The sequence below is a fragment of the Myxocyprinus asiaticus genome, chromosome 1, assembly GCF_019703515.2.
Source record: "Myxocyprinus asiaticus isolate MX2 ecotype Aquarium Trade chromosome 1, UBuf_Myxa_2, whole genome shotgun sequence".
In the NCBI taxonomy this organism is placed as follows: Eukaryota; Metazoa; Chordata; class Actinopteri; order Cypriniformes; family Catostomidae; genus Myxocyprinus; species Myxocyprinus asiaticus.
The window spans coordinates 59,471,324-59,496,813 of NC_059344.1; the positions used below are offsets into that span (position 1 = coordinate 59,471,324).

General features: G+C 37.8%; 1 protein-coding gene across 5 annotated transcripts in view; it reads right to left on the reverse strand.

Annotated features, from left to right (window-relative positions):
• Positions 1 to 25,490, reverse strand: part of LOC127422810 (inositol 1,4,5-triphosphate receptor associated 1-like) — a 53,624-nt gene that overhangs the window by 21,823 nt on the left and 6,311 nt on the right. For 4 of the 5 annotated variants that reach the window (XM_051666696.1, XM_051666785.1, XM_051666629.1 and 1 more), the window contains exons 3-12: positions 21,511 to 21,616; positions 19,982 to 20,135; positions 18,592 to 19,081; positions 7,623 to 7,841; positions 5,462 to 5,568; positions 4,968 to 5,032; positions 4,070 to 4,243; positions 1,919 to 1,996; positions 1,757 to 1,812; positions 1,440 to 1,496 (exon numbers count right to left, since the gene is read on the reverse strand). In XM_051666696.1, coding sequence (XP_051522656.1) covers positions 1,440 to 1,496; positions 1,757 to 1,812; positions 1,919 to 1,996; positions 4,070 to 4,243; positions 4,968 to 5,032; positions 5,462 to 5,568; positions 7,623 to 7,841; positions 18,592 to 19,081; positions 19,982 to 20,135; positions 21,511 to 21,616 — 1,506 coding nt within the window. Of the gene's footprint in view, positions 1 to 1,439; positions 1,497 to 1,756; positions 1,813 to 1,918; positions 1,997 to 4,069; positions 4,244 to 4,967; positions 5,033 to 5,461; positions 5,569 to 7,622; positions 7,842 to 18,591; positions 19,082 to 19,981; positions 20,136 to 21,510; positions 21,617 to 25,401; positions 25,421 to 25,490 lie in introns of those variants that run through there. The other variant, XM_051666955.1, reaches the window with a different exon arrangement.

The following is a 25,490-nucleotide window of genomic DNA, read 5'->3' on the forward strand; positions in this document are numbered from 1 at the left end:
TGCATCCACACCACTAGGTGTCACTGTAAGTCCAAGATGACACAAACAAAAGGTTACTGAGTGCACCTTTAAAACACAAATACAGATATCTATAATTTTGTAATAGTTTGAATTTCAAAAATACATTTTAGCTGTGCACATCGTAGTAGTTAAAATCATTGTTTTGACATGAATAATTACATTGTTACTAGTGCAAATGTCCATTCCTGATATCAGCAATTGAATTACTAGTAAACTAGTGTACTAGTAACAATGCAAATTTTTGGGTTTCACTAGTGCCAATGTTAATTTCAGATATCTGGAAATGGATTGCATATATTAATAAATTGAAGAGTAATTAAAGATATCAGTATCACTTTACAGTAAGGTTCCATTAGTTAATGCATTAGGGAAAAAGGCGGCATGGGCGGCTGAATGGATCGAAGCAGCAGCGCTTGTGTTCAGGAGAAACCAGCCGTGCTTGTTTTACAGCACAAACTGCGCAACATAAAACATGCCCCTGTCATTAGGTATCATGAAAAAACAATTAACAATATATTTTTTTACAGCATTTATTAATCTTTCTCAATGTTAGTTAATAAAAATACAATTGTTCATTGTTAGTTCATGTTAGTTCATAGTGCATTAACCAACGTTATTAAATAAAATGTTTTTTGGTATATGTTGAAATAAACATGAGCAAATATTAATAAATGCTGTAAAAGTATTTTCCATTGTTAGTTCATGTAAACTAATGTTGTTAACTAATGTTAACAAATGGAACTTTATTGTAAAGTGTTACCAAGGTTTCTTCACATTACAGATATCTGAATACAACACTGCTGCCAAAAACCAAATTCCAAATATAAAAACAATAGCATTTTTATTAGTTGTGCACACAGTGATCTGATACATAACCTCCTTTCAACCAGCAACACAGAGACTCATGACTTCAAGGTTGTTTAATTGCTAAGAATACCCCTGAAATTCTGACTGAATGAGCTCTCTTTTAAGGAGTTATAAAATAGCTGGTATACAAACCTGTGATCAAAAGTACTCCTGTGACAGCAACTTAATTAAATTTCATATTAAGGCAGCAAGTTATGTCGCTTGGCAACTGTAAAAAACCTAGTTAAACTAATGAAATACATTACTTGCCGAATTGTTTATTATGATTTTGTTGATTAACAAATGTAACTATTTATTGGTGTCTTTTATCATAGTGCTGTTTTCGCAGCTTTACGAAAGCAATAAGCCATTCAAAACCGTGTTAAAGTCATTTCACCAGAGTTAAGTGGGTTTTAGGCAATCTGCTACGCATTGTGCCCGAGAATCATGGTAAAATCACTGTAAAGCAAAGCCACTCATGACTTATTGCTGTAGTGCATGGAAGAATATGGATCAAAATGAGAAACATAAAAAAAATGAAAAAAAAAGCCCTTAAGGGCGGTTTTACAAACCTCCAGCTCTGTTTGACTTGTGTCCCCATGGTCATGGGTTGAAGACACCTCCAAATGCTAACCACATACACAAACACAAACAATATTTATGTCCACACATTCTCTCCCTCAGATTTTTCAAGCAGCATATTGTAGAGTTTATATAAACTGCACTGAGATAAAAAAAAGTTTGCTGGTCTAAGCTGGTTTAAACCGGTCTATGCTGGCTTAAGATGGACCAACTAAAACCAGCCAACCAGATTTGGCTGGTTTTAGCTATTTCTTTGTTCAGCAGGGTAGTCTGAGTCACATTATGAAAACTATTTAATGTCACTCACCTGAGTTGTGTGGGGAATTTTGGGACTTGCAGGAGGCGTTGTGGTGACCTCAGGACCTGGTGGACCAAAAACAGTCAAATCATTTAGCTTAGATCAATAATTTGCTGAATTTAAGAGAAACTCTGGAGGTAAACATTTCACTGAAAGCACTCAACATGGTACCTAGCGGCGAGAGTGCAGAGAAAGAACTGCTTCTGGATGGTCTTGGGGAGGAGCATGGCGTTGGGTTCGGTGAGAGTACTGCAACCCAAACACACTGTTATCCATTTTTGGACATGCACAGAACATCACTGTTTCAAACATTGGATATCTCTTCACTTTATCTCTTACACCGAGCTGTGAATACACTCAGGTCAGTATGCTGTAGAGAGTGTGCAGAATACAGGAGGACTTTTGGCTGGTGCTCAAGTGATTTGAGGACATGGACGCGATGTTACAGTCTGATAAGCAAGGAAGTCGCAAGAGCTAAAACAACAAGCTGCTTCTGAAATAAACATTTCAAGACCCCAACAAAAACAACAATATATATCACTAGAAGAATTGTTTCTTGGTGGTTGCTACATAAATATAATTTTCCATCAATGTTAAATCATTCTTTTAACAATAAAATATATTCTTACCATTTCTAAAGAAAATATGAATGGTGTTTACGCATGCAAAACTCATTACCATTATGCTGTAGTGTTCTGGGTGGTTATCATGACATTCTTATGAAGTTGCTAAGTGGTCCTGAGTGTCTTTTTGGGGGGGATTTACACTTGGTTGCTTCATCTGTTTTTACTGATCAGATAGCTGTCCTATCATAAATAGACTAAGTATAAATGCCCTCCAAGATGAATTTGAGATGGGTATAAATCCGATCACTCAAATCACATCCGCATTCCATTCGAAACTCAAGTGTAAATGCATCTGGTTTTTCAAGCTATGTCAACTTTACTTGCCCAAACAGCATTACGTCAGCAAAGGAAAATGCAAAATACAACAGCTGCTACCGAGTATTTGCATAGGGCTCGTGTTGTACAAAAATAATTACAAATTAAGGAACGGATGCACATTGTAGGAGAGACAGAACTTTTTCTTCATTTATTTGATGCAGATCGCTGATGAAACTGAAACTACTAAACCCTTACAATAAGCGCAACTGACCAGTGTGGGGTAAATTACTCAACCGACCAGTGTGGGGTAAATTACTAAAAAAAAAAAGTAATTCACTACAAAGGATTAATTACTTCTCCAAAATTGTAATCAGTTTACTGACTTTACTCATTACTTCATCAAAAAGTAATCACTTTCTAATTACCTTTAAGTTACTTTCTAAAACACTTTTCACAGAAAAGCTTTTGTTTTTCCTCTCAATGAATTCAATATGATGTCTATATTTCCTCTTTGTTCATTGACTCGTTAGGGGGCACACACCCTTCTACTGTCACAAAACACAAACATTTGTACATATTAACATAATTCATGTTTGAAATATATTCTACATATATAATATTAATCAAGTAATTTAAAATAATTCACTTACTGAAAGTTAGTAACAGTAATCTGATTAGAAGAAATTTCTTTTTGTACTGAAAAATGCCTATTATTACTTTAAATTATTACTATAAATTCTCCTCCCTGCCCAGTAGGTGGCAGTATGCACGAAGAATGCAAATCGGCAAAAGCAAAAGAAGAAGAATGTGAAAGTGAAAGTGGAGATTTATAGTAAAAAGTATTTAAATATTGATCTGTTTCTCAACCACACTTATATCACTTCTGAAGACATGAATTTAACCACTGCAGTTTTATGGATTACTTTTACGCTGCTTTTATGTGCATTTTGGAGCATCAAAATTTTGGTACCTATTCACTTGCATTGTGAGGACCTACAGATCTGAAATATTCTTTTAAAAATCTTAGTTGTGTTCTGCTGAAGAAAAAAAGCATACACATCTGGGATGGCATTAGGGTGAGTAAATGACAAGAGAACTTTCATTTTTGGGTGAACTATACCTTTAAGAGCCTACCCGTCTATGTTCACTAGATAGCTTGGATTTCTCCTTTAATGCAAGTCTATGGTTTTGTTTTATTGTCCCCAGGGAGAAATCTGTTTGTCTAGAACAGTAATAACACATTTCTACACAACAAGCCACATGATTTGAGGTATCTTTCATGTCCATATTACAAACGTCCAAAGTGCTTAAGTTACGCAACAAAGTTTTGAGAGGGGAAATAATAATAAGTATGAGCGACAACAACTGATGCTTGCAAATGGTAGGACTAGTAGAACTAGTCGTAGATAGTTAGCAGACTGTAGGACTGCTGTAATACCTGTAGGGGACTCAGTAAGACTACAGGTGGATCGTCTGCCCCTGCGTTGCAGAAAGCGATCGCTGGCTTTCTTGGCCTCCTCTAGCAGCTCTAGATTCTTCTGACGGTCTTCTTCAGATAACTGCAGCTCAGGAAGCTGATCTTTGACCAGATCGATCACGTGTCCCTCATCATCTCAAACACAAACACACACAATCTAAGCACAGTTGTAATACAGTATACAACAATCTCACACAAACCCCCTGCCTCATCTCAATAAAAAGAAAATAAATAGAAAACAACGCGGAAATGTCTGCAAAAGCTTTGTTTACTAAGCTTCCCTCTACAGCAGACCCCACATAATTGCTTCAAAGTATTAATCAAATGTAAACAAAAGTTACATGAAATTATGAGTTTAACAAAGCATCTTTATCCTAAAGATATATCTCACACAGTGAGGTCCAAAAGTCTGGGACCACATTGAAAATCTGTGATTTAAAATTTCATTTATATCTGGAAACAAACAGAACAGTTTTGGGATTTTGTCAAATGTAAAGCAAAGAAAAGTTATGATGTCTTTTTATGGCACCAGCACTACTTTTAGGTTTCTAAAGCAAATCTGTGATTTTAACCATTCTCAAACATTGCTGGATCCGAATTTGCACAAACTTGTGTTTGCCTGCCTGAGTGCATGCTACCAATAAGGCAAAAAGAAATTCTGAAATACAGTACATGCACATTTTTATATTCAATTTTACACTCAAATTGCTATGCTGATAATACCATTTCTAATGCAATTTTTTTTAATTAAATTACAGAAATGCAAAATAGACGTATTTTCACTAGTGGTCTCATACTTTTGGACCAACTATCTATCAAAACAGTATGTGTAAACATTGAAGGATGTAGTTGAACACACCCACTGTGGTGATCGGACTCGAGGATGCAGAGTTTCGGGAGAGACGAGGTCTTGGGCTATGTGATCTGATGCACACATTTAAAATGAACATTATACCAACACATTCTCAACTTGAACAGATTCAGCTAAACTGAAAGTGTTTATAGTTATTTAACAGATACCCCAAGCTTGCTTGATGCACTGCTTTTATAAAATTTGAATTTAAAGGATAGTTAACCCAACAATTACAATTATGTTATCAATTACTCACCCTCATGTTGTTCTTAACCTGTACAGCTTTCTTTTTTACAGTGGAACACTGCCTAACATCATCTTTTGTGTTCCATGGAAAAAAAGGAAGTCATACTGACTTGGAACAACATGAGGGTGAGTAAATGAATCTTAATATTTTTGGGTGAATTATCCACTTAATAATTAAAGCGACACTCATTTATAAATCTTGAATTTGTCAACTGAATTTTAAGGACTCTACAATGGATCTAAGACAGCGATACCTTGCTTTCTCTAGAGGACAGGGCTCCTGCTTGCTGGCTTGTCTTGGAAGTACAATGGCTGGTGGAGTCATGGTTACAGTTACCACAGTGCTTTCAGCTGGTGCATACTGCAAAAGAAACATAAGTTTGCTTTCTCTGGTTAGCTGAAATGTTTGGGTCACATTCTTAGAGAGTATAGAGGATGCGGTTTTAAATTTTGCATCACATGTTTAAAGACTGACACTTTTATTCTGCAGAACTCTAAATATCTAGCTAAATTTCCACATTAAGTGTGATAATGTTCATTCAAATAGAGTTGTGGAATGTTCCCATCAAACTAAATGTAATCCTCTTTGCTTCCATGTTATGTCACTGTTTTGATTAAAAATAATTAGAACTACATTTTAGGTTTGATTAGAGGCATGTAGAATACAGTAGACAGACAAAGGATATCTATAAAAGCCTCCTCAGAATTACATACTTTTTTTTTTTTTTTCAAAGAAGCCAGTAAACTTAGACATTTTCTTTAGCTATGAGTTTATATTGTAAATAAGAAACACATAATAGCAAACTTTATATCAACTGAGAGCAAACTGTGATAATTTTGCATCCACTGCAATCAGACTTGAGGCTGTATTGGAAATTTCCCAACTGTAGTATGCAGTAGCTCTACTGTTTTAGCCCCTGGACAGAAAATCTCACCTATACCAACTCAAAGTGAAGTTTTAACCCATGGGAAAAATTATACAGTGTGATAACATCCGCTTTAAGAGGGGAAGCAAAATATTCGTCTTTGTAATAGTCCAATTACACAGTTTGGTTTCTTTAACTTTGAATTGAGAACTACCGTTCCATTATTAGGTGATATTGTAACTAATGAGAGTTTTAAGCTGATTAATACTAATATTTAATTAATAATTAAACGTAAAAACGTGCAAAGTGCTCTAAATGCAAAGAACTCTTCAAATGTCAACAGGAAGTAGTCACTGACAGAGATTTATAACATGGCACAGTAACAACAAGTGCCTAAATTGCTGACATGCAGAACAGATCTGCTCCTTGATGCTGTTCTGTTGGAGGTTGGGCCTTTATTTGTTTGGTCTTTTGTATGAGATTAGATTACTGAAGTTATTAATATGATTTTAATGAGGGGTCTTATCTGAGCCTCAACCTTTTATGAGTCACTGCATGAGTGGATTCTGCTAACTCAAGAATAACACAATAGCTATAATGAAACAACAACCCCTGACAGGCTTTGATGTTCAAACAGTCTACGGTTTCCAAAAGAAAAACGGAACAGTAAATCTTAATCATGTCCCAAAGCTTATTCTTACTTGTGTTCAGTCACTGATAGAGAGACATTCATAACATTCATGTTATGACATCAATCCACATTTTAAAATTTGACATTAAAAATGGGTTTGAATAATATCTGAATCTTGAAATAATAATAATAATAAAAAAAAAAAACTTCTTAGAAGTTAGAATGGAAAAGATCAAACGATAGGTAAACTGGTGTTTGTGTAACCGGTCCGAGCGGGATCTGAACCGGCGTCAGCTAGCAAAGGAGGAGGCTAATGACTACAGCCTCTAGCATCAGTCGCTAGTGCGCCCCTTGAGGCCAGGGGAGTGAGGATTACACTTACCGCACAACTAACATGTACCAGTTGGCTACCGTTACACTCAACCCCCAAACCTCACTCCCATTCGGGTCACGGCACCACTGTAACCGGTCCTGCTCGACCCGCTCCGAATGGAATTCAAATCGGCATCAGCCAGCATGGGAGGCGAGTGCATAAATGAGGAAACTAAAGGCTACAGCCTCTAGCATAAATCACTAGTGCGCCTCTTGAGACCAGGGGAGTGAGGTTTACACATACCACACAACTATCATGTACCAGCTGGCTCCCGTTACATTTGTTAAATGAAACACAAGCTGGATTTGAATTTAGGTTGCCCACATAAGTTTCACCTCAAACATATTGGAGAACAAACAGCATTTGACAGAGTGAGTCTCCGACAAGACATAAAGTTAGACAAAAAAATTATATACCACACAGCTTTAAAGTGTAGAATTATTCTTGTTATACATTTCCTAATGTAAAAAGCCAGAACTGGACCATGGCCCATTCTGAAAGATATATTATATCTGATATATTATATATCAGTGAGGTTGACTCACAGTGGAGGGTGAGCTGGATGTACTGTCGAGCTCTTCTGGAGAGTCCTCCTCTTCCTCAGGTAGGGTGGGCATGGCAGGGGTGAGAGGGGGTCGAGGGCGTGTGTGAGGGAAGATAAAAGGGGTGTCAGACTCTGTCGTGACACTATGAGCTCTTTTTAGTGGAGTATGTTCACTCTGTGAGTGTATGGACCGACATGCATCAGTGATGTCCTTTTGGACCTGTATGGTGAACAAACACACATAACATACATGTATAAGAAAATTGTGCAGTCTTTTGTAAAAAAAATTATAATAAATGCTGAGGCTGTACCATGGTACACAGATGATAATACCATTGTCCTAAATGATTACCATATTCATATGATGGTATTTACATTGTATGTCAAAGAATACTATAACAATACCAAGAATCCCATGGTATGACCATGTCCAAACACATCCAAAAAATAAAAGTATTTACCATGGTACATGCCCAAAAAAACATGGTTTTGTCATGGTACCATGTCCAAAAAACCATGGTAATACAATTGTACTTTTTGTTAGTGGAAAAATAACCTCTTAGACATGGTGTGAGACCAAGGAATACTATGGCAAGTAACACCATATTCAACTATGTCCATAATTAACATGTTATTACCATGGTACCATGTCCAAAAAAGATAGCACTATGGCAGTAAAATAACCATGGTAGCACAGTTAATCATGGTAAAATATATTTGTCAGTTTTGTCCTCTGCTGGCATTTGTCCTATCATGAAGCCCCATCTCATGTTCCTGCCTGTCAAAGAGGTTCAAGAGGAAATGGTTCCCTTCAGCAATATAACAGTTACTGATGGTATCTCATATAATACCCTACAGTGATAACCATTGACAACAACATCTACAAGGGTCATCATCATCATCAAAAAAAAAAACCAAAAAAAAAAAAATTTTTATATATATATATATATATATATATATATATATATATATATATATATATATATATATATATATATATATTATTTTCAGAAATAATGTACAAGGAAGTTGTGCAGTCTCTTACAAAATAAATAAATAAAATAAATGCTGTGGTGGTACCATGGTACACAGATGGTAATACCATTGTCCTGAATTATTACCATATTAATGTCATGGTATTTACATGGTACTTCAAAGAATACTATGAAAATACCAAGAATGAAAAGAATGCTTATTTTCAGAAATAATGAGAAAACAACATCTGAGATCTAATGAAATACTGATGAAGATTGAAGAATACACCGAAAAGTGTAACTGCCTGTGAGTGGAATATTATTCTGACTTGACAAGGCCAAGATACTGTTATTGCACCAATTTAAGTTAGGGTTTTAATAGTTTATGACAGAAGTTGTATTGATATTTGCCTTTATATCATTAGATAAGACAGTTAACAGTTACAGAAGTGTTTTGAAGAGAGAGGGAGAATGAAACGCGCAGTCACTTTAACATCATGAGCTCATCCGCATCTGTTGCTGATATGCGGGATTGTTTAAATGAGACTGTGTTGCACATCTGTCTATTACTGTGGTAACACAATGGTACATATCAACAAGACGAACTGTGATTGGACATTTACATATCTCAGATGGCTCCGTCAAGTGCAAGCTAGTTTTTCTCTGTGCCGTTATAACGGTGTAATGGGAGCCAGCTGGTACGTGCTCTGCAGTGTGTGTAAACCTCACTCCCCTGGCCTCAAGAGGCACAATAGTGACTGATGCTAGAGTCTGTAGCCTTTAGCATCCTCGTTAGCATGTCTGCTGATGCCGGTTCGAATCCCGCTTGGAGCGGGTCGAGCAGGACTGGTTACACCGTCACAGCGAACTAAACGGCCAAACAGGAAAATGTATCGTCTGATGATGATAATTAAAAAATACAAAATATTGGCTGATTTATCAGCCTCTGCAATGTATCGATCGACCACTACACAAAACCTGGCACAATTTTTCAGCTGACTTAGTATGCTTAAAGTCTTTTTAGATAGTCAGGTCACTCAGCTGCCATCTTTGGAACGCAATGTAAACAAGCGGCATACAAGTGCAGCTCCTATCTACTTGAATGGGGAAAGACCGAAATCTCCAAAATGGGTGGTCAGGATTATGATCAAAGAACATATTTAAAATCAGCAGTAAAATATGACTACACTGGTATCATAAATTGTGCTTCTTTACTTTATATTACAAAAAAAAAAAAAAAAAAAAAAATTCCTGGCTTGTATAGCTAATGCGCATACACGCTCTTGAGTTGATTGACAGGCGATGTCTGTGTCTAAAAGACGATTGGCTCTTTTACCTGTGAGGCGGGACTTCAGTTCTACATGCATTGACCATTGGGTGTTCCAGTTTCCAAAGTGACCCGTCTCTCCTAAATAAATAGTCTCTGGTATGCTTTATTTTTCTAACTGATCAGACTTATAGTTTTCCCATAGTGGACAATGAACTCAAAAAATTCTAGACATCCATTGACAGCAAAACTGTAAAAAAAAAAAAATCAAAGATCCATCCATCCATCCATCTATCCATCCACTTGTCTGTGTAGCAGCCAACCAAAACTCCCTAGCAACCGCCTAGCAACTGTCTAGAAACTGTCTAGAAATCACTCAGAATACATTAGCAACTGCTTAGCAATGACCTAGGAATCACCTTTAAACCTTCAGACAAGACTTTGTTAACATGTAAAGACCTCTAATGAGAAATCTCTGCCAAAAAAACCTGCATTTAAAAATATGTGTGCATCATTAATGAATTAAATCATAATGGTGCAGTTTCAACTGCATAAAAGCATACGTATGTCAAGTTGTTGGATTAACACAGCTTCGTCTGAGATACAGATAAAGAAGCAAGGAGACTCCTTCATTCCCCCAAAGGAACGCAGCCTGTATTCCATTAAATACATTCTCATTTTATCTGAATGCAACAAAAGCTGTCCTTGGATTCCTGTTAGCCCAAACTAAATAGAGAAAATTTCAGAGAGGGAATGCTATTTTTGTCTTGTTTATTTTAGAATGTCTTATAAGGTAAAAAAATTCAAAAGTATTTATACCTATTGTTGTGAAAGGGCCCACAGAGGTTTCACATTTGAGTCCTTATGAAACAAGACATGATTGTACGGCAGAAAATAGATTAATTTTATTATCAACAAGAGAAGATAAACCACTCAGTCATCTCACACAGTTCCATTAAATGGAAAAGACTTATTTGCAAAAGATAGGCTGGCCAATGTCACAACATCAAGAGCTGTACCACAAATGTGATTTTTAGAAATTTAAAGGATATAAAGAAAATTAAAAGGATAGTTCACCCAAAAATGAAAATTCTCTCATCATTTACTCACCCTCATGCTATCCCAGATGTGTTTGACTTTCTGTCTTCTGCAGAACACAAATGTATGTGTATGTATGTATGTAGCTCTGTAGGTCCACTTAATGCAAGTGAAAACTCTAAAGGTCCAAATATCACATAAATGCATTACGGACCAAAATGTTACTCCTTTTTCATTATAAATCTTGACAGCAGTCTCCTTGGGGATCTATAGCACCATGTAGTGCTCTGCACATGCGTCAAACACTAGGAAGTGTAATCGAGCTTGAAATCGTGATCGTGCCTAGAAACTTCTAGATTGGAAAACCAATTGGATCACTTCAGAAGACATTGATAAAACCATTGGAGTTATATGGATTACTTTTATGATGCCTTTATGTGATAATTGGACCTTCAGAATTCTGGCCACCATTCACTTGCATTGTGAGGACCAAAAGCTTCTAAAAATACAGATATTCTTCTAAAAATCTTAATTTGTGTTCTGCAGAAGAAAAACATTTATACGCATCTGGGATGGCATGAGGGTGAGTAAAATATAACAGAATTTTTATTTTTTGGTGAACTATTCCTTTAAGAAGTGCCTGTAAAAACTTGCCGCTATGATGCAAAGGTGTTGTGGGTGGTTACCAAGGCGTTGCTATGCTGTTGTTAAGATGTTCTGAGTAGTTTTTGTGTGTTGCTATGTGGTCATTTGTGTTTTCTGAGAGATTTCTACTGCATTGTAAGGGTACACTTAATGAGTATCTTTGTCTTATTTTCCAGTAAAAATATCTAACACCTAAAAATTCTCGGTTTTCAGATAAATCAATTAGTGAGGTTTAAGCTTAAAGGAATATTCCAGGCTCAATACAAGTTATGCTCAGTCAGCAGCATTTGTGATATAATGCTGATTACCACAAAAATTTATTTCGACTTGTCCCTCGTTTTCATTAAAAAAAAAGCTACATTTGAGTTACAATATCAGACACTTACAATTGAAGTGAATGTGGTCAGTTTTTTTACGGTTTAAAGGCAGAAATGTGAAGCTATTAATTTTATAAAAACACTTACAGTACATTAATACTTTTGTTAAAACTTGTGTATTATTTGAGCTTTAAAGTTGTTTAAATCGTTATTTTTACAGTCATTTTAGGGTTTTTTGACATTACATTGTCATGGCAACAAAGTTAGAAAATTGGCTATAACTTTGCACAGAAAAGGTTAGTAAGTGATTTTATCACACTAAAATCATGTTTACATGCATATTGTTTATGTCTTGTGGCTATACTTTTGAAAAAGTGAGTATTTTAACATTAAAAAATTGGCTCCCATTCACTTCCATTGTAAGTGTCTCACTGTAATCCAGATTTTTAAAGAAAAGGATGGACAAGTCAAAATTAATTTTTATGGTAATCAATATTATGCCACAAATGTCCATTGAGCTTAACTTGTATTGAACCTGGAATATTCCTTTAAATCAATAAATAATTATATGAAACTTGATTTTTCCCTTTTAAACAAAGTTTTTCTTTCTTAGCCCATTGGCAAATAGTTTTTTCCTGCTTTACAAGCCTCACTAAATTTTAATAGATTTCTCTGAAAACAAGACTAAATATCTTATATAATTTTGTAATAAGTAATCTTCACTTGTTTTAAAGATACATATGCCCCATAAATCAATGGGATTTTCTTGTACCTGTTTTATCAAACAACAGGCAAACATTGTAAGTCTGATTACAATCACTTAGTAAAATAATAGCACACCTCTTCTCAACAAGCTACACGATCTGAGGTATCATTCGTGTCCGTATATTTGAACCCTTATTGGTCTTGCTCTTGCATATATGCTCATGTCCTTTTCTTTTCTCAATTGGGGGTCTATGAAAACCACAAATCTGGGAAGGATGCATTCCTTAAATTGGAAAAGCATTCTCTTGAGTCAGTTATGGCAGGTTAAAAGGAAGAGGGAGCTTAACTGATGTTTCTTTAAGAAAAGGAAATTGTGTTGGGGGGGGCGGGTTCATGTGATGCCATGCGAGGATCAGACATGTGAACGGCGAGCTTTCGCACTTTGCTAGTTTTAACACTTTTAATGATAAAACCAGTGATATTCGGAGGACAATATGTCAAAGATTTCAAAATCTGGAGACATTAAAAGACAAATCCTCAAGCTTACACCCCTGAGAGGGCCGCGAGCCAGGGAGCCGATTTGGTCGGAGAGATGCGTCGAGAGATGCTGGGCATGTCGGCAATGCTGACGAAGGTTGTTGCTGACTTGGAGGATCTTGCTGTGATATGTTGATCGATCACTGCCATGGAGACGAAGTTCTCTGAAGTGGTTACAACAGTGGGGGATGTCGAGAAACGGATCGATTTTTTGGAGTCATCTGAGAGGGAATTATCTGCTAATCCGCTAGCGACCAATGTGGATTTGGAGCGTGTTTGGGAGAAGTTGGAGGACATGGAAAACCGAAGCCGGTGGAATAACGTCTGAATCGTCGGAACTCCTGAGGGCGAAGAGGGACAGAATATGGTGAAATTCCTGGACGGGCTCTTTCCGAATCTGCTCGAAATAGCAGGCCATAAACTGGAAATCAAGCGAGCTCACAGGGTTCCGGCTCGGAGATCCGCGGAGGGTGACAGGCCCCGATCAATTCTGGCCAAATTTCTGAAATCATGCGATAAAGATCTTGTGTTATGCGAGGCGAGGAGTAAAGGAAGACTTTCTTGGAAGAACCACAGTATTTTCTTGTTCCCAGACTTTGTGAATTTGACAAGAGAGAAACGTGATCGATTCAAAGAATGCAAGAAACTTTTACACCAACGGAAGGTCGCTTTTGCACTGATATTCCTGGCCACAGGAATATTCACATGCCCACAGCAAGCGATGTCCTTCATAAAGTCAATGGAGTGAGTAAGTTATCTTGTGGTACTCACGTTGCAGCCGAGTGGACCGGCTCACTGAACATTCACTTGACTCTTTGAGGAAACTGAGTGCAGGTTTTTTTTTTTTTTTTGTGCTGGTTCCGCCTAGCGACTGGTGTTTATTTTGTTGAGTAACACACCTTCAGGACAGCTTTATGTATGAATCTACACACTCTTTGTACTTATTCCTCCTATTGGCTGGAGTTTGTTTTGTGGAGTATTTCTTGCAAGACATTGGAGTGATTAAGTAATTTGTTGCACTCATCTTTATACGCATATGAGATCTTGTGTTACGCGAGGCGAGGTGTAAAGGAAGGCTTTCTTGGAAGAACCACAGCATTTTCTTGTTCCCAGACTTTGTGAATTCGACAAGAGGGAAACATGATCGATTCAAGGAATGCAAGAAAACTTTACATCAACGGAAGGTCGTTTTTGCACTGATATTCCCAGCCAAATTGAGAATAGATGCTAAGGATGGCCGTAAAACATTCACATGTCCACAGCAAGCGATGACCTTCATAAAGTCAATGGAGTGAGTAAGTTATCTTGTGGTACTCACGTTGCAGCCGAGTGGACCGGCTCACTGAACATTCATTTGACTCTTTGAGGAAATTGAGCGTTTTTTTTTTTTTTTTTATTGTGCTGGTTCCGCCTAGCGGCTGGAGTGTATTTTGTTGAGTAACACCTTCAGGTGTTTATGTATGAATCTACACACTCTTTGTACTTATTCCTCCTATTAGCTGGAGTTTGTTTTGTGGAGTATTTCTTGCAAGACATTGGAGTGATTAAGTCATTTGTTGCACTCATGTTGCAGCCGAATGGACCGGCTCACTGAACATCCGCTTGACTGTTTGGGGATTTGGCGCGCTCTTCTTGTGCTGGTTCCGCCTAGCAGCTGGAGTTTATTTTGTAGAGTAACACACCTTCAGGACAGTTTTATGGATGAATCCACACACTCTTTGTGTTTATTCTGCATATTGGCTGAAGTTTGTTTTATAAATTATCTTTTGCCATGTAATTCTGTCTCACAAAATGTGTATAGAAACACCGGATTTGAGTAATCTGACAGCAAAGTTGTCGTGGGGGTTCTCGTAGGCATGCATGGACTGTTTGAGTTTGGAGGGATGGACGCCAGTTGGTGCTGTCGTGCACGGGGTTAATGCACACATTTTTCTTTTTTCTGCTTGTTTGGTTTTGGGGGATGTTCAGGGTTTGATGGCTGCACTAATGTTGGAATGTGGTCTTTATAATCTTGTTTTTTTTTTTGTTTTGATTTATTTTATATCTAAGTCCCTCATTCCATCTGTTGTTGATTGCTCAATTGGAAACATTTTTGTCTCAGATCACACCCTGGTGTGTTTAGAGGTGTTGCCACATATGAAGAAAAGGAAATCATATAGTTGGTGCTTTAATGTATACCTTTTGCAAAATCCTGAATTCCAACAAGACCAACTGGTCCTCAGTATCCTCTGTGGGTGTGGCTTAGGAGGCACTTAAGGCAGTTCTTAGGGGCCAGATCATACAATATGCCGCATTCACCAAAAAATCCAAAGCACAAGAACTTGTGGAATTGGAAGGGAATATTAAAAGTGCAGAGGCAGAGCTGAAACACAGAATGTCGTCCAATGACCTCAGAGAATTAATCCGACTGAAATACAGATATAATACTATTTTGTCACGGAAGGTGGAGTTTTGGCTATTCAGGGTAAGACAGTCATACTTTGAGTTGGGGGACAAAGCAGGGAAGCATCTGGCTAGATATATAAAACAGAGAGAGTCTTTTTCTACAATTCCCTCAGTGAAATCTGCTGGTGGTGAAATATTTACCTCAGCCATTGATATTAATAATGCTTTTAAAGAATTCTATCTTGATCTCTATAGTTCCATGTCTTCGTCTACTGAAGAGGATATTAGAAACTTTGTGGAACCATTAGAACTTCCTAAACTCTCAGCTGAGCAAAAAAATTCTCTTGATTCTGAGATAACCTTGAAGGAGCTTGGCGAGGTAATTAAGGCCTTGCCTACAGGCAAGGCTCTGGAGTCAGATGGCTTTGCTGCTGAATTTTTTAGATCTTATGCTACAGAACTGGCTCCATTTTTGCTAGAAGTTTATACGGAATCATTAAAGAATGGAAAGCTTCCACCAACCATGACACAAGCCTGGATCAGTCTGATACTTAAAAAAAACAAAGATCCAAGCAAGTGTAAGAGTTACCGTCCAATTCCCCTGATCCAGCTAGATGTTAAAATATTGTCAGAAATTTTGGCTAACCTTTGAGTAAAGTTATGACAATTCTTATACATATAGATCAGGTGGGGTTTATTCGGGGCCGTAACTCTTGTGATAACATTAGGCGTTTCATTAGTGTCATGTGGGTAGTGGTGAACGATCAGAATCCTGTCGCTGCCATCTCGCTTGACGCCGAAAAAGCATTTGATATGGTAGAATGGGATTATCTTTTTAAGATTTTGGAAATGTACAGATTCGGGAATACTTTTATTGGGTGAATTAAGTTACTTTATAGACACCCAGTAGCAGCTGTACAAACAAATCTGGATTAAAAAAATAATTTCAGATTATTTTACTCTGGATAGGGGCAACCGGCAGGGTTGCCCTCTTTCCCCATTATTGTTCTGTCTTGCTCTGGAACCATTAGCAGCCACGATAAGAAAGGAGGATGATTTTCCAGGGGTGATAGAGGGAGGTGTGGCGCATACGTTTTTGCTTTACGCAGATGATATTTTATTATTCATCTTCGAACCTACTAGATCTATGCCTTGCCTCCAGAGAATTATTAATTCCTTTTCTAAGTTCTCAGGATACAGAGTTAACTGGTCTAAATCTGAAGCTTTAGCTCTGACAGCGTACTGCCCGGTAACGGCTTTTTAGCCAGCGCCTTCCAGTGGCTCAAACAGGGCATTACGTATTTGGGTGTTTTATTCCCAGCAAATTTGTGTGATTTAGTTCATTTTGACCCTTTAATAAAAAGGTTTTTGAGCGATGTGGGCAGATGGGCTTCATTACATTTATCTATGATTGGGAAGGTTAATGTTATTGAAATTAATTGTATTCCAAAATTCAACTACCTGCTACAATCTCTCCCTATAGATGTCCCCCTCTCTTATTTCAAGCCATTTGATAGCATAGCGAAGTCTTTCATTTGGAATGGTAAACATCCCAGATTACATTTCAGTAAGTTGCATAGGCCAATTGACAAAGGTGGGCTAGGCCTACCCAAGATTTTATTTTATTATTATGCATTCGGTCTCAGACATTTAGCTCATTGGTCGCTTCCACCTGAGAGAGCCCCTTCTTGGTTTTGTATTGAACATGAAGTTCTTGCCCCAATTTCGCCATTGCAAAGCCTTTCTATCAAACTAACCGGAGAAGTTAAGTTACACCCCGTAATCTCGCATTTGCATGCGGTATGGACAAAAGTGTCCAGAGTGTTTAATTCGGACATTTATTTAAATGTTGCTTCGAGCATATGGCTGAACCCAAAGTTATGTATTAATAAGTCCCCTTTCTGCTGGACAGAGTGGATTATGAGGGAGGTTAATACGCTCGGTGACCTATATGAGAGTGGAGTGTTGACATCTTTTGAAAATATGGTTCAACATTTTGCGATTCCCAGGTCTCAATTCTTTCGGCATTTACAACTGCGCCACCTGCTTTGTACTATTTTTGGGAGTAGCTTACACCCCCCCCACCCCCCAAAAGCGGCAGATACTCTGGAAGTGGTGATTACTGCTTTTGGAAAAGGTCATGAGGCATCAGTGTATTACTCCCTGCTAATTAAGAGTTTCAACTTCTCTCAAGAGGTTATGGGAGAAAGATTTAAACTTAGTATTGGAGGAGGGAGTGTGGGCTAGGATTCTAAAAAACATCAACTCTACATCTAGAGATGCAAGGTTGCGCCTTATGCAATTTAAGATTTTACACCAATTCTATTGGACCCCCTCTAGATTGTATAGGCTGGGTCTTAAAGGCACACCCACCTGCTGGCGATGGCAATCAGAAGATGGGGCGGTCACTGATGTAGGGGATAAATGCATGAAGAACTGGGTCCTGGTCAGTGTTATGATAGGCAGACAGGTCATCCTTAGGGGATGGAAGTTGGCTGGAGCGCCCTCGTTTCGTGAGTGGTATGCAGAGATGGGCAGGGTAGCGGCATTTGAAGTGTTGCCATATAGAATGCTAAGCAGTGTAGATTTGTTCACCAAGAAATAGGACAGCTATTTAGCCTTTTTAGAAGGCTCTCTGGGAGGGGCAGTGGAGGGAGACTTGTTTTAAATGTGTGTGTTGCAACCTTTTTGTTTTTGAATGTATACTTTTTATGTTTTTTATTTTTATGTTTCTAAATATTTTCTGCTCTTTTATTGGCTGTTTGTGTGTCATTGTCAGTTGGCCTTTGACCACTGGGGTGCCTGTTTGTGTGGGGGGGGGGGGGGGGGGGGGGTTAATGGTTGTAAATTTAAATCATTTGATTCCAAATATTCTGTTGTGTTTTTTTTTATTTGTTATATGGAATCAATAAAAATAGTTAATAAAAAAAAAATAAAATAAAAAAAAAAAAAGGAAATTGTTTCCAGAGGGGTAATGGCAACAAAGGAATTCTGTGTTTTATCAACAAATACATCTAATATGAGTTTTTTTTGTAAACAGAGAATCACTATCATAGAAAGTGACATGGTTCAACAAGCTGTTTGATCATGGATATAACTCACCCTTGGAGTGTTGAAGAGATCAGAGGCTTGGACAATTGGACTCTTTGATGTATCTGAGTCACTTGTTTTTAGTTCCTCTATAGTCTTACTGTTCGCAGTCCCTGTTTGACTCTTTCTACTGTGCTCAGATTCCTCTTGACTCCTCCCTCTGCAATCTGACTCTTGACACTTCCCAGTATCCTTTGATTCTACTTGGCTTCCCCCTGATGTATCGGATGCTTGGTTATCCCAGCCGTTCTCTGTCGTGGATGGCCGTCCTTGGTTCAAAAGTTTCAAGGCCTCAGTCCTTCCATTATAATCTGAATTCCAATTTTGGCTCCTTGCAGGATGTTCTGTTTGTATTCTACTGTTTTGTTTCTCAGGTTCTGGATGCCTGGCGTCCTCTTTATTTGGACTTTGGCTCCTACAAGTTTCCTCGTTTGCGGCTAAGGTGCTCCCACTGCCATTTGACTTTGATAGGAAGCTGTCATTGCTTGCTGACTGATCTGACCTAAAGTAAATAAATAAATAAATAAAAAAGTTCACACAAAGCGTCACTTGAGAGAATATACCATACTGTAAATCAAAATATTAAAGAACACAACGACAGAATAATATACTGTTTACACTGCATATCAATACCATACAACTAGATCTGTATATTTTCCGAAGACAGTGTGAGTGGTACTTGCCTGTAGAAAAGTCACTGCCATGATGCTAGGGTGTTCTGAGTGGTTGCTAGGGCATTGCTAGGAGGTTGCTAGGTGGTTGCTTAGTAACAAGTCAAAACAGCCCACCCCCAAAGTCCCTAGATATGGCTTGGGTCCCTCTTTCAATATAAGTCTAGAGGATTTTGTTTTGTTTTTTTGCCTGTTTTATCATCTGCCAGGCAAAAACTCTCAACAAGCCATGATTTATCATTCACATCCGTAGCACAAACGGCATGGGAAGACTGACATGCTAATGTTGAATACTTAGGGTTATGGATTTTGACAAACCCCTAACCCTCTTATCATTTTGTGACAGGCCATCACATTTACATTTATGCATTTGTAATAAGACAGTACTTATTACAGGGACAATCCCCCTGGAGCAACCTGGAGTTAAGTGCCTTGCTCAAGGACACAGTGGTGGTGGCTGTGGGGATTGAATCAACAACCTTTTGCTTACTAGTTCAGTGCTTTAGTCCACTACGCCACCACCACAGGCAGGACTTTCAGTGCACATTAAAAGGGTTTGTACACGCACGATTTGCAAGTCAATGTGATTTATTAGGGCCATGCTGGGTGACAATATAAACTGTGGAGTTTCTGCACATTCTCATCTCACGTTGGATCGTCTTTGTGTGAGGATTTTACATAAACACACACAAGACTTGTCCTGTAAGAAGGGAAAGAATGTAAACACTTACCCCACTACATTCTCCTGTGCGTGATGTGGTGTGAGCTGCTCACAGGCTGGGCTGAGAAAAGGTTCCGGTACGTGACTGTGTGGGGTGGCAGACTCACTCTCAGTGCAGTGCAAATCAGGGGTCTGATGGCTAATCAGCCCCACTGGAGGAAGACCTGATAAAGAGGAACCAGTATAAACCATGTTAAAAAGACATGTCTCTTCTAATTGCAACTGAACTCAAAGAAAAATAGGTGCTTATTTATTTAGGATAAAGAAGAGATATACTAAAACTATTTGTTAAAGGAATATTCCAGGTTAAATACAACTCAAGGTCTATCAATGCTCTTGATTACAATACAAAAGTTGGAATCGTTCCTCAATTTGTGCGAAAATAAAATACATTTTAACGTAATACACTTACAACAGGCTTAGCACTCAACTTTTCCGGTGGGTGTAGAGGTAGGCATGTGCAGTTTGAATTATTGTTAAATCACATAGGCCTAAATGAATTTGTCAGCTACAATTTTTGTAATTTGAACAGTAAATTTTTGTTTGCATATTCCAAGTGAACATAACTAGGTTTACTTAAAAAGCTTGTCATGACATAGGTTGGAAGATTGAAAATAATTTACAGACAAAATTTATAAGCAATTCTACCCCATAAGTCTCATGCTAATACATTTTTATGGACAAACTGAATAATACCACAATGGACCAAGACCTGAATACAAGTTTGACCCTCCTAAAACACCACCGGCTTTCACTCACTTTTTCAAATCTATCATTATTTGCTATAATTGTCATAACCATTGCCATAACGTTAACCAGTATTACTTTACTGTGTTAAATATTTAGAATATTTTAGAAAGGCTGCATTACTTACAACAGTAAGTAAAACGATACCGAACAAATAGTTATTTGGCAATTGATTAATGCTCATGCAGCCTATGTGACATCAGCCGAAAAGAAAAGTTATTTTAGAGGTAGAGAAAGTTATTCAATTTTGATACAAATTTTGAAGGCAACCCTTTTTTTGGGGGGGGGGGGGGGTAACATGCAGTGATAACCATGCACAATGAGGCTTGGAATATGGATTATGAAATTAAAAAGGGTCATTTTCGTGTAGACTTGAAATTTTATTTTACTCTTAGAATAAATAGAATTTAAAAAAAATTATTAAAAGGAATCAGAATATTCCTTTAGATGGACATAAAGGGATAGTTCACCCAAAAATGTAAATGTTCTCATTGCAATCCCAGATGTGTATGCCTTTCTTCTGCAGAACACAAATGAAGATTTGTAGAAGAATATCTCAGCTCTGTAGTTCCACACATTGCAAGTAAATGGTGACCAGAACTCAGAATGTCCAAATAGGACATAAACACTTACAGAGCTGAGATTTTCTTCTAAAAATCTTGGTTTGTGTTCTACAAATGAAAGAAAGTCATACACATCTGGGTTGGCATGTGGGTGAGTAAATGATTTTTGGGTGCACTATCCCTTTAAGATGAGAACATTATGTAGCAACAGATAGCGTTCAGATATTACCTGCAGATCCAAGCTCAGAGCTCACACTCTCAGCACGGTTCAGCTGAAGGGCAGATGGCAAACCAGAATTTGAACCCAAGAAAGGTGCATCTGAGCTTTTGCTGACCTTAAAGAAAAATACACAATACACACATCTTCATTGATGATTTTTAGAGAAGATAAAGCTCCGGAGAGAAGAATCTGTCTTCTGTTGGAGCATATATTTGATATTGTATCAGAACAGGCCATTCAAATCATCTCTGACATTTAAGTGATAATATCGAAATTATTTCCCTAACACTTTGACTCAAAGAGTTCCTTAGTGCTGAGTGGAAGAGATAATGATGTTAAAAACACACAGTATCAAAACAGTATCCTCCTCCTTCTACACAAGACTTGCTAAATCTTGGAGCACCATATAACAGCTCTTTATATTGGCATGAATTTGATTGGATTGTTTGAGTCATGTTTTGTAATGACACATACTGAGGCTTTTACTTGAGACAAAGTTATAAAAACACACAGACGTTAGTTCCTTTTTTAAATTGTGGGATTGGTTACCTATTCTGTTGAAAGAAACTGTTAGCACATTCTGTTGAAAGACACATATGGGAAGAGTTAACAAGAACTGAGTTCCACTGCACATCAGTGTTGTAAAAACAATGCCAATGAGCAGTATAAAAGAAAAATCACAAATGAGATCTTTTTAATTCCTCAACTGTTTCACCTAGACAGCAATGTGATTGGAGTCGTATGTTCTTCAGATTTTTATTTTATGTAAAAGATCCTAGTAATCTCACATGTGTCTCATGGAGTACTCTGATATGCATCATTTAATTTCAACTTTGTCTCAGATGTTTCTCCCTAAAATTCCTAAAACTAGAAAAAAATGTTGGCACACAGTAAGAATATAATGCTATAACATTAATGTGGATAGCACAGCTCTGCTAATTTGGTCTTGAAAGAATTTGATGCAAAATGCTTATATTGAAATCTCTGACTTATAATTGCAGACTTTGGTATTTTGGCAAATCTGATTTCATTTTGAGACATTGTTGAGATGTCTCCTGAAAATCTAGAAAAGAAACTATAAGATTATGGGAGTCTGGAGACATTTACTTCAGTAAATGTCTCCAGCTGCTCTTCTATTTTCTCCTCATTGCTGTGTAGGAGAAACATTTGCAATATAGAAAAGAGAAGTCATTTCTGATCTTTTTTTCCAGCAGATGCTACCTGGTCTCATAGAGATTTTGGAAAAATGATTTTTACATGGTTTGCTGTATGTTTCCTGGTGAATTGAGCACCAGAGGCGCTAAAACAACAAGGTCTTTTATTTCCTTTCACATAAATCACAAGTAAAAGGGCAGATTATCAGTTCATAAACACTTAATTTTCCCACTTTTCCTCACACAATGCTATCTTATGTCATCAAAGCACTTTTACTATAGTGGATGACTTGAAAGATGATACATTTTAACATTTGTATTGCATAACCAACTACATTTATAAACTTGTTCGTACATTATCAGTCGAGCTACCGCATCAACATGATCACACGGGAAGTCTGCATATCGTTTCTGAGAGTTCTGGTACCCTAGGATTGGCCACATTATGCCAGCTCAACACCAAGCGCCATATCCTATCAGACATGTTTGCATCAGCTCCAGCATGTTTACCTTTTCCTGTGATGCAACCGGAAGCACTTTCAGTCAGCAATGTGGGAGACCCGGGTTCACATCCTGTGTTGAAACCAGGGAATAATTGCGTTTGCATAATCAGTGATGAGCTTGATTCGGAGATTGCCTTTTTACCCTCTTACATTACAGTTTTACTACACTGATGGTTAGGTTTAGTTTTGTGGTTTGGGGGGTACAGTTTATAAAATATGCATTCCGTTTCACTGTATTACAGCATGTACAGCTGAAATCAACTTGCTTCACAACTTGCTTTTGGCACCCCTCTGTGGACATTTCACAGTGAACAACAGAAGTTACCGCTTTGTCCACTGGGGGCAGAGTTTCGCATTTCCGAAAGGACAGACTGATTTCAGCTGAAGGAAAGTCAACCTACTATTTCCAATTTCACTGTGAGATTAGTCTGACTGCTCAATTTGCTCACAAGCTGCACTTGCGACGCAAAGGACCGGGGTATGAATCCCAAAGAGCACGCTAGTCGACATGTGAGTCAGAAGTATCATAGAAGCACCACAAATTGACATAGATGCTTCAGCAATTCTGTTTTCATCTCATAATTGCTTTTTATGCAATACCAGTTAGGTTTAGGTTCAAGGTTTTGGTTAGGGAGGTATGTTTTACTGATTTAAAACTAGATCATTAACCTTAAAAAACTCATCTGTTTGGGAGAAAATTTTACTAACTTTTAGCGCCACTCTGTGGACATTTCACCTCGGATCGGCTGCGATACATGTAAGGAACCACATAATATCATTTTACAAAAATGTCGCCACAGTCACGTAATTTACGTAATGGGATCATGCTCTACAGATGACTTGATTTCAGAGCATAGCAGGGAGGCCAGACAGCAGGAGTGCTGCAGCACGTTCCCCTGCTGATCATTGCACATGGATGAATATTGCAGTGTAATACAATCACCCTGATTATTTCCTGCTGGCAATGAATCTATGCTTGTGAGGTTTCTCTCTCGATACTCCCCCTCTTTCTCGCTCTCTCTCTCTGGTCAGTGTGGATGGTCTTCTCATTGACCAGAGCTATTTTTAGGTGGCCTTTGGCTGCCATTAATGTGAGGAGCTGAAGTCTATAAAAATTTGGAAAGGACGGAAGGTCAGCTTGGTGCCAGGTCCCTCGGGGTCTCCAATGATTTCAGTGTTACCTCATAGCATAACCTCTGGCACGGCTTCATGAGAAAGTGAATGCTTGGACCCCCACCCCCACCCCGTCCTCTTTAAACAAATCTGGCATACTGTATCTGTGTTACGTAACAGATAAAGTTAGGTTATGTGACACAAAGGAAGTGGTGTGTTTTACATTCACCTTAAAATATACAACGATGCCAAAAATATTTGAATATTTAAACCACTCTTAAAAAACGTAATACTGTCATTGCATTAGACAAAAATATCAAACCTAGTGGCATCTTTAAAAAAAATTATGCCAGATCTTTCTCAGAACTAACCTTTTCTGAGCCATTTTTGCATTACTTCCAAACAGCTGGTCTCAAAGTCTTTTTAGTGGATGTGTGAAGTCAGTTCCCCTCAAGTTCACACAGGAGTCCTAGCAGAGTTACCACAGGTGTTGTTCATCACGTTGACTATAGACATGTTCGTGTTTAGCATTTAAAACCTCACAAACTTCTTTGTGTGATTTTCTGCCTGAAAAGTGTACTGGTGTTATCTGTCTTTAAAAGAAATATTGCATAGTTTACTATTTATTGCAATGACATTCATACATTTTTAAGTGTGGCTAAACTGTTCAAATACTTAGGAGGCCACTGTAGCAGGAAATGGAGGGAGCATTTGAGAACTGGAGAGCATCAGGTGAGCACCAACAAAATCCCACCTGCCATTAAGGTCAACTAGCTCAAGGTGACTAGTTTTCTTTATCATTTACACAATAGAAAAGCATGGACTATTAAAGGACACTTTTATATTTATACACTTTTATTATCAGAACAGTTTGTAAGAAAATAACTTCACATCTACATCTACACTGTAATGTATTCTTGGCCAGTATGAATTTTAAAAATGCATGCTTTCCAAAAGTCAAAAAATTCCATGGCAGACATTCAGATTTCATCAGATTCTTACACAAAATAATATGTCAGCCCTCACTGGATACCATGTCGTCTAAATCCATTAAAGTACTTCACTCTGCAGCAAGTTCTTGTCTCATGATAACATATCAAAGCAAAGTAAAAAACCTGCTCAAACTCTACCTGATTGGCCAACAAGGATGAAAGATGCTCTCTCTCTCAACAGCCCACTATTTCCATCAAAGCTTTCTTTGTATTTGTGTTGTTGATAT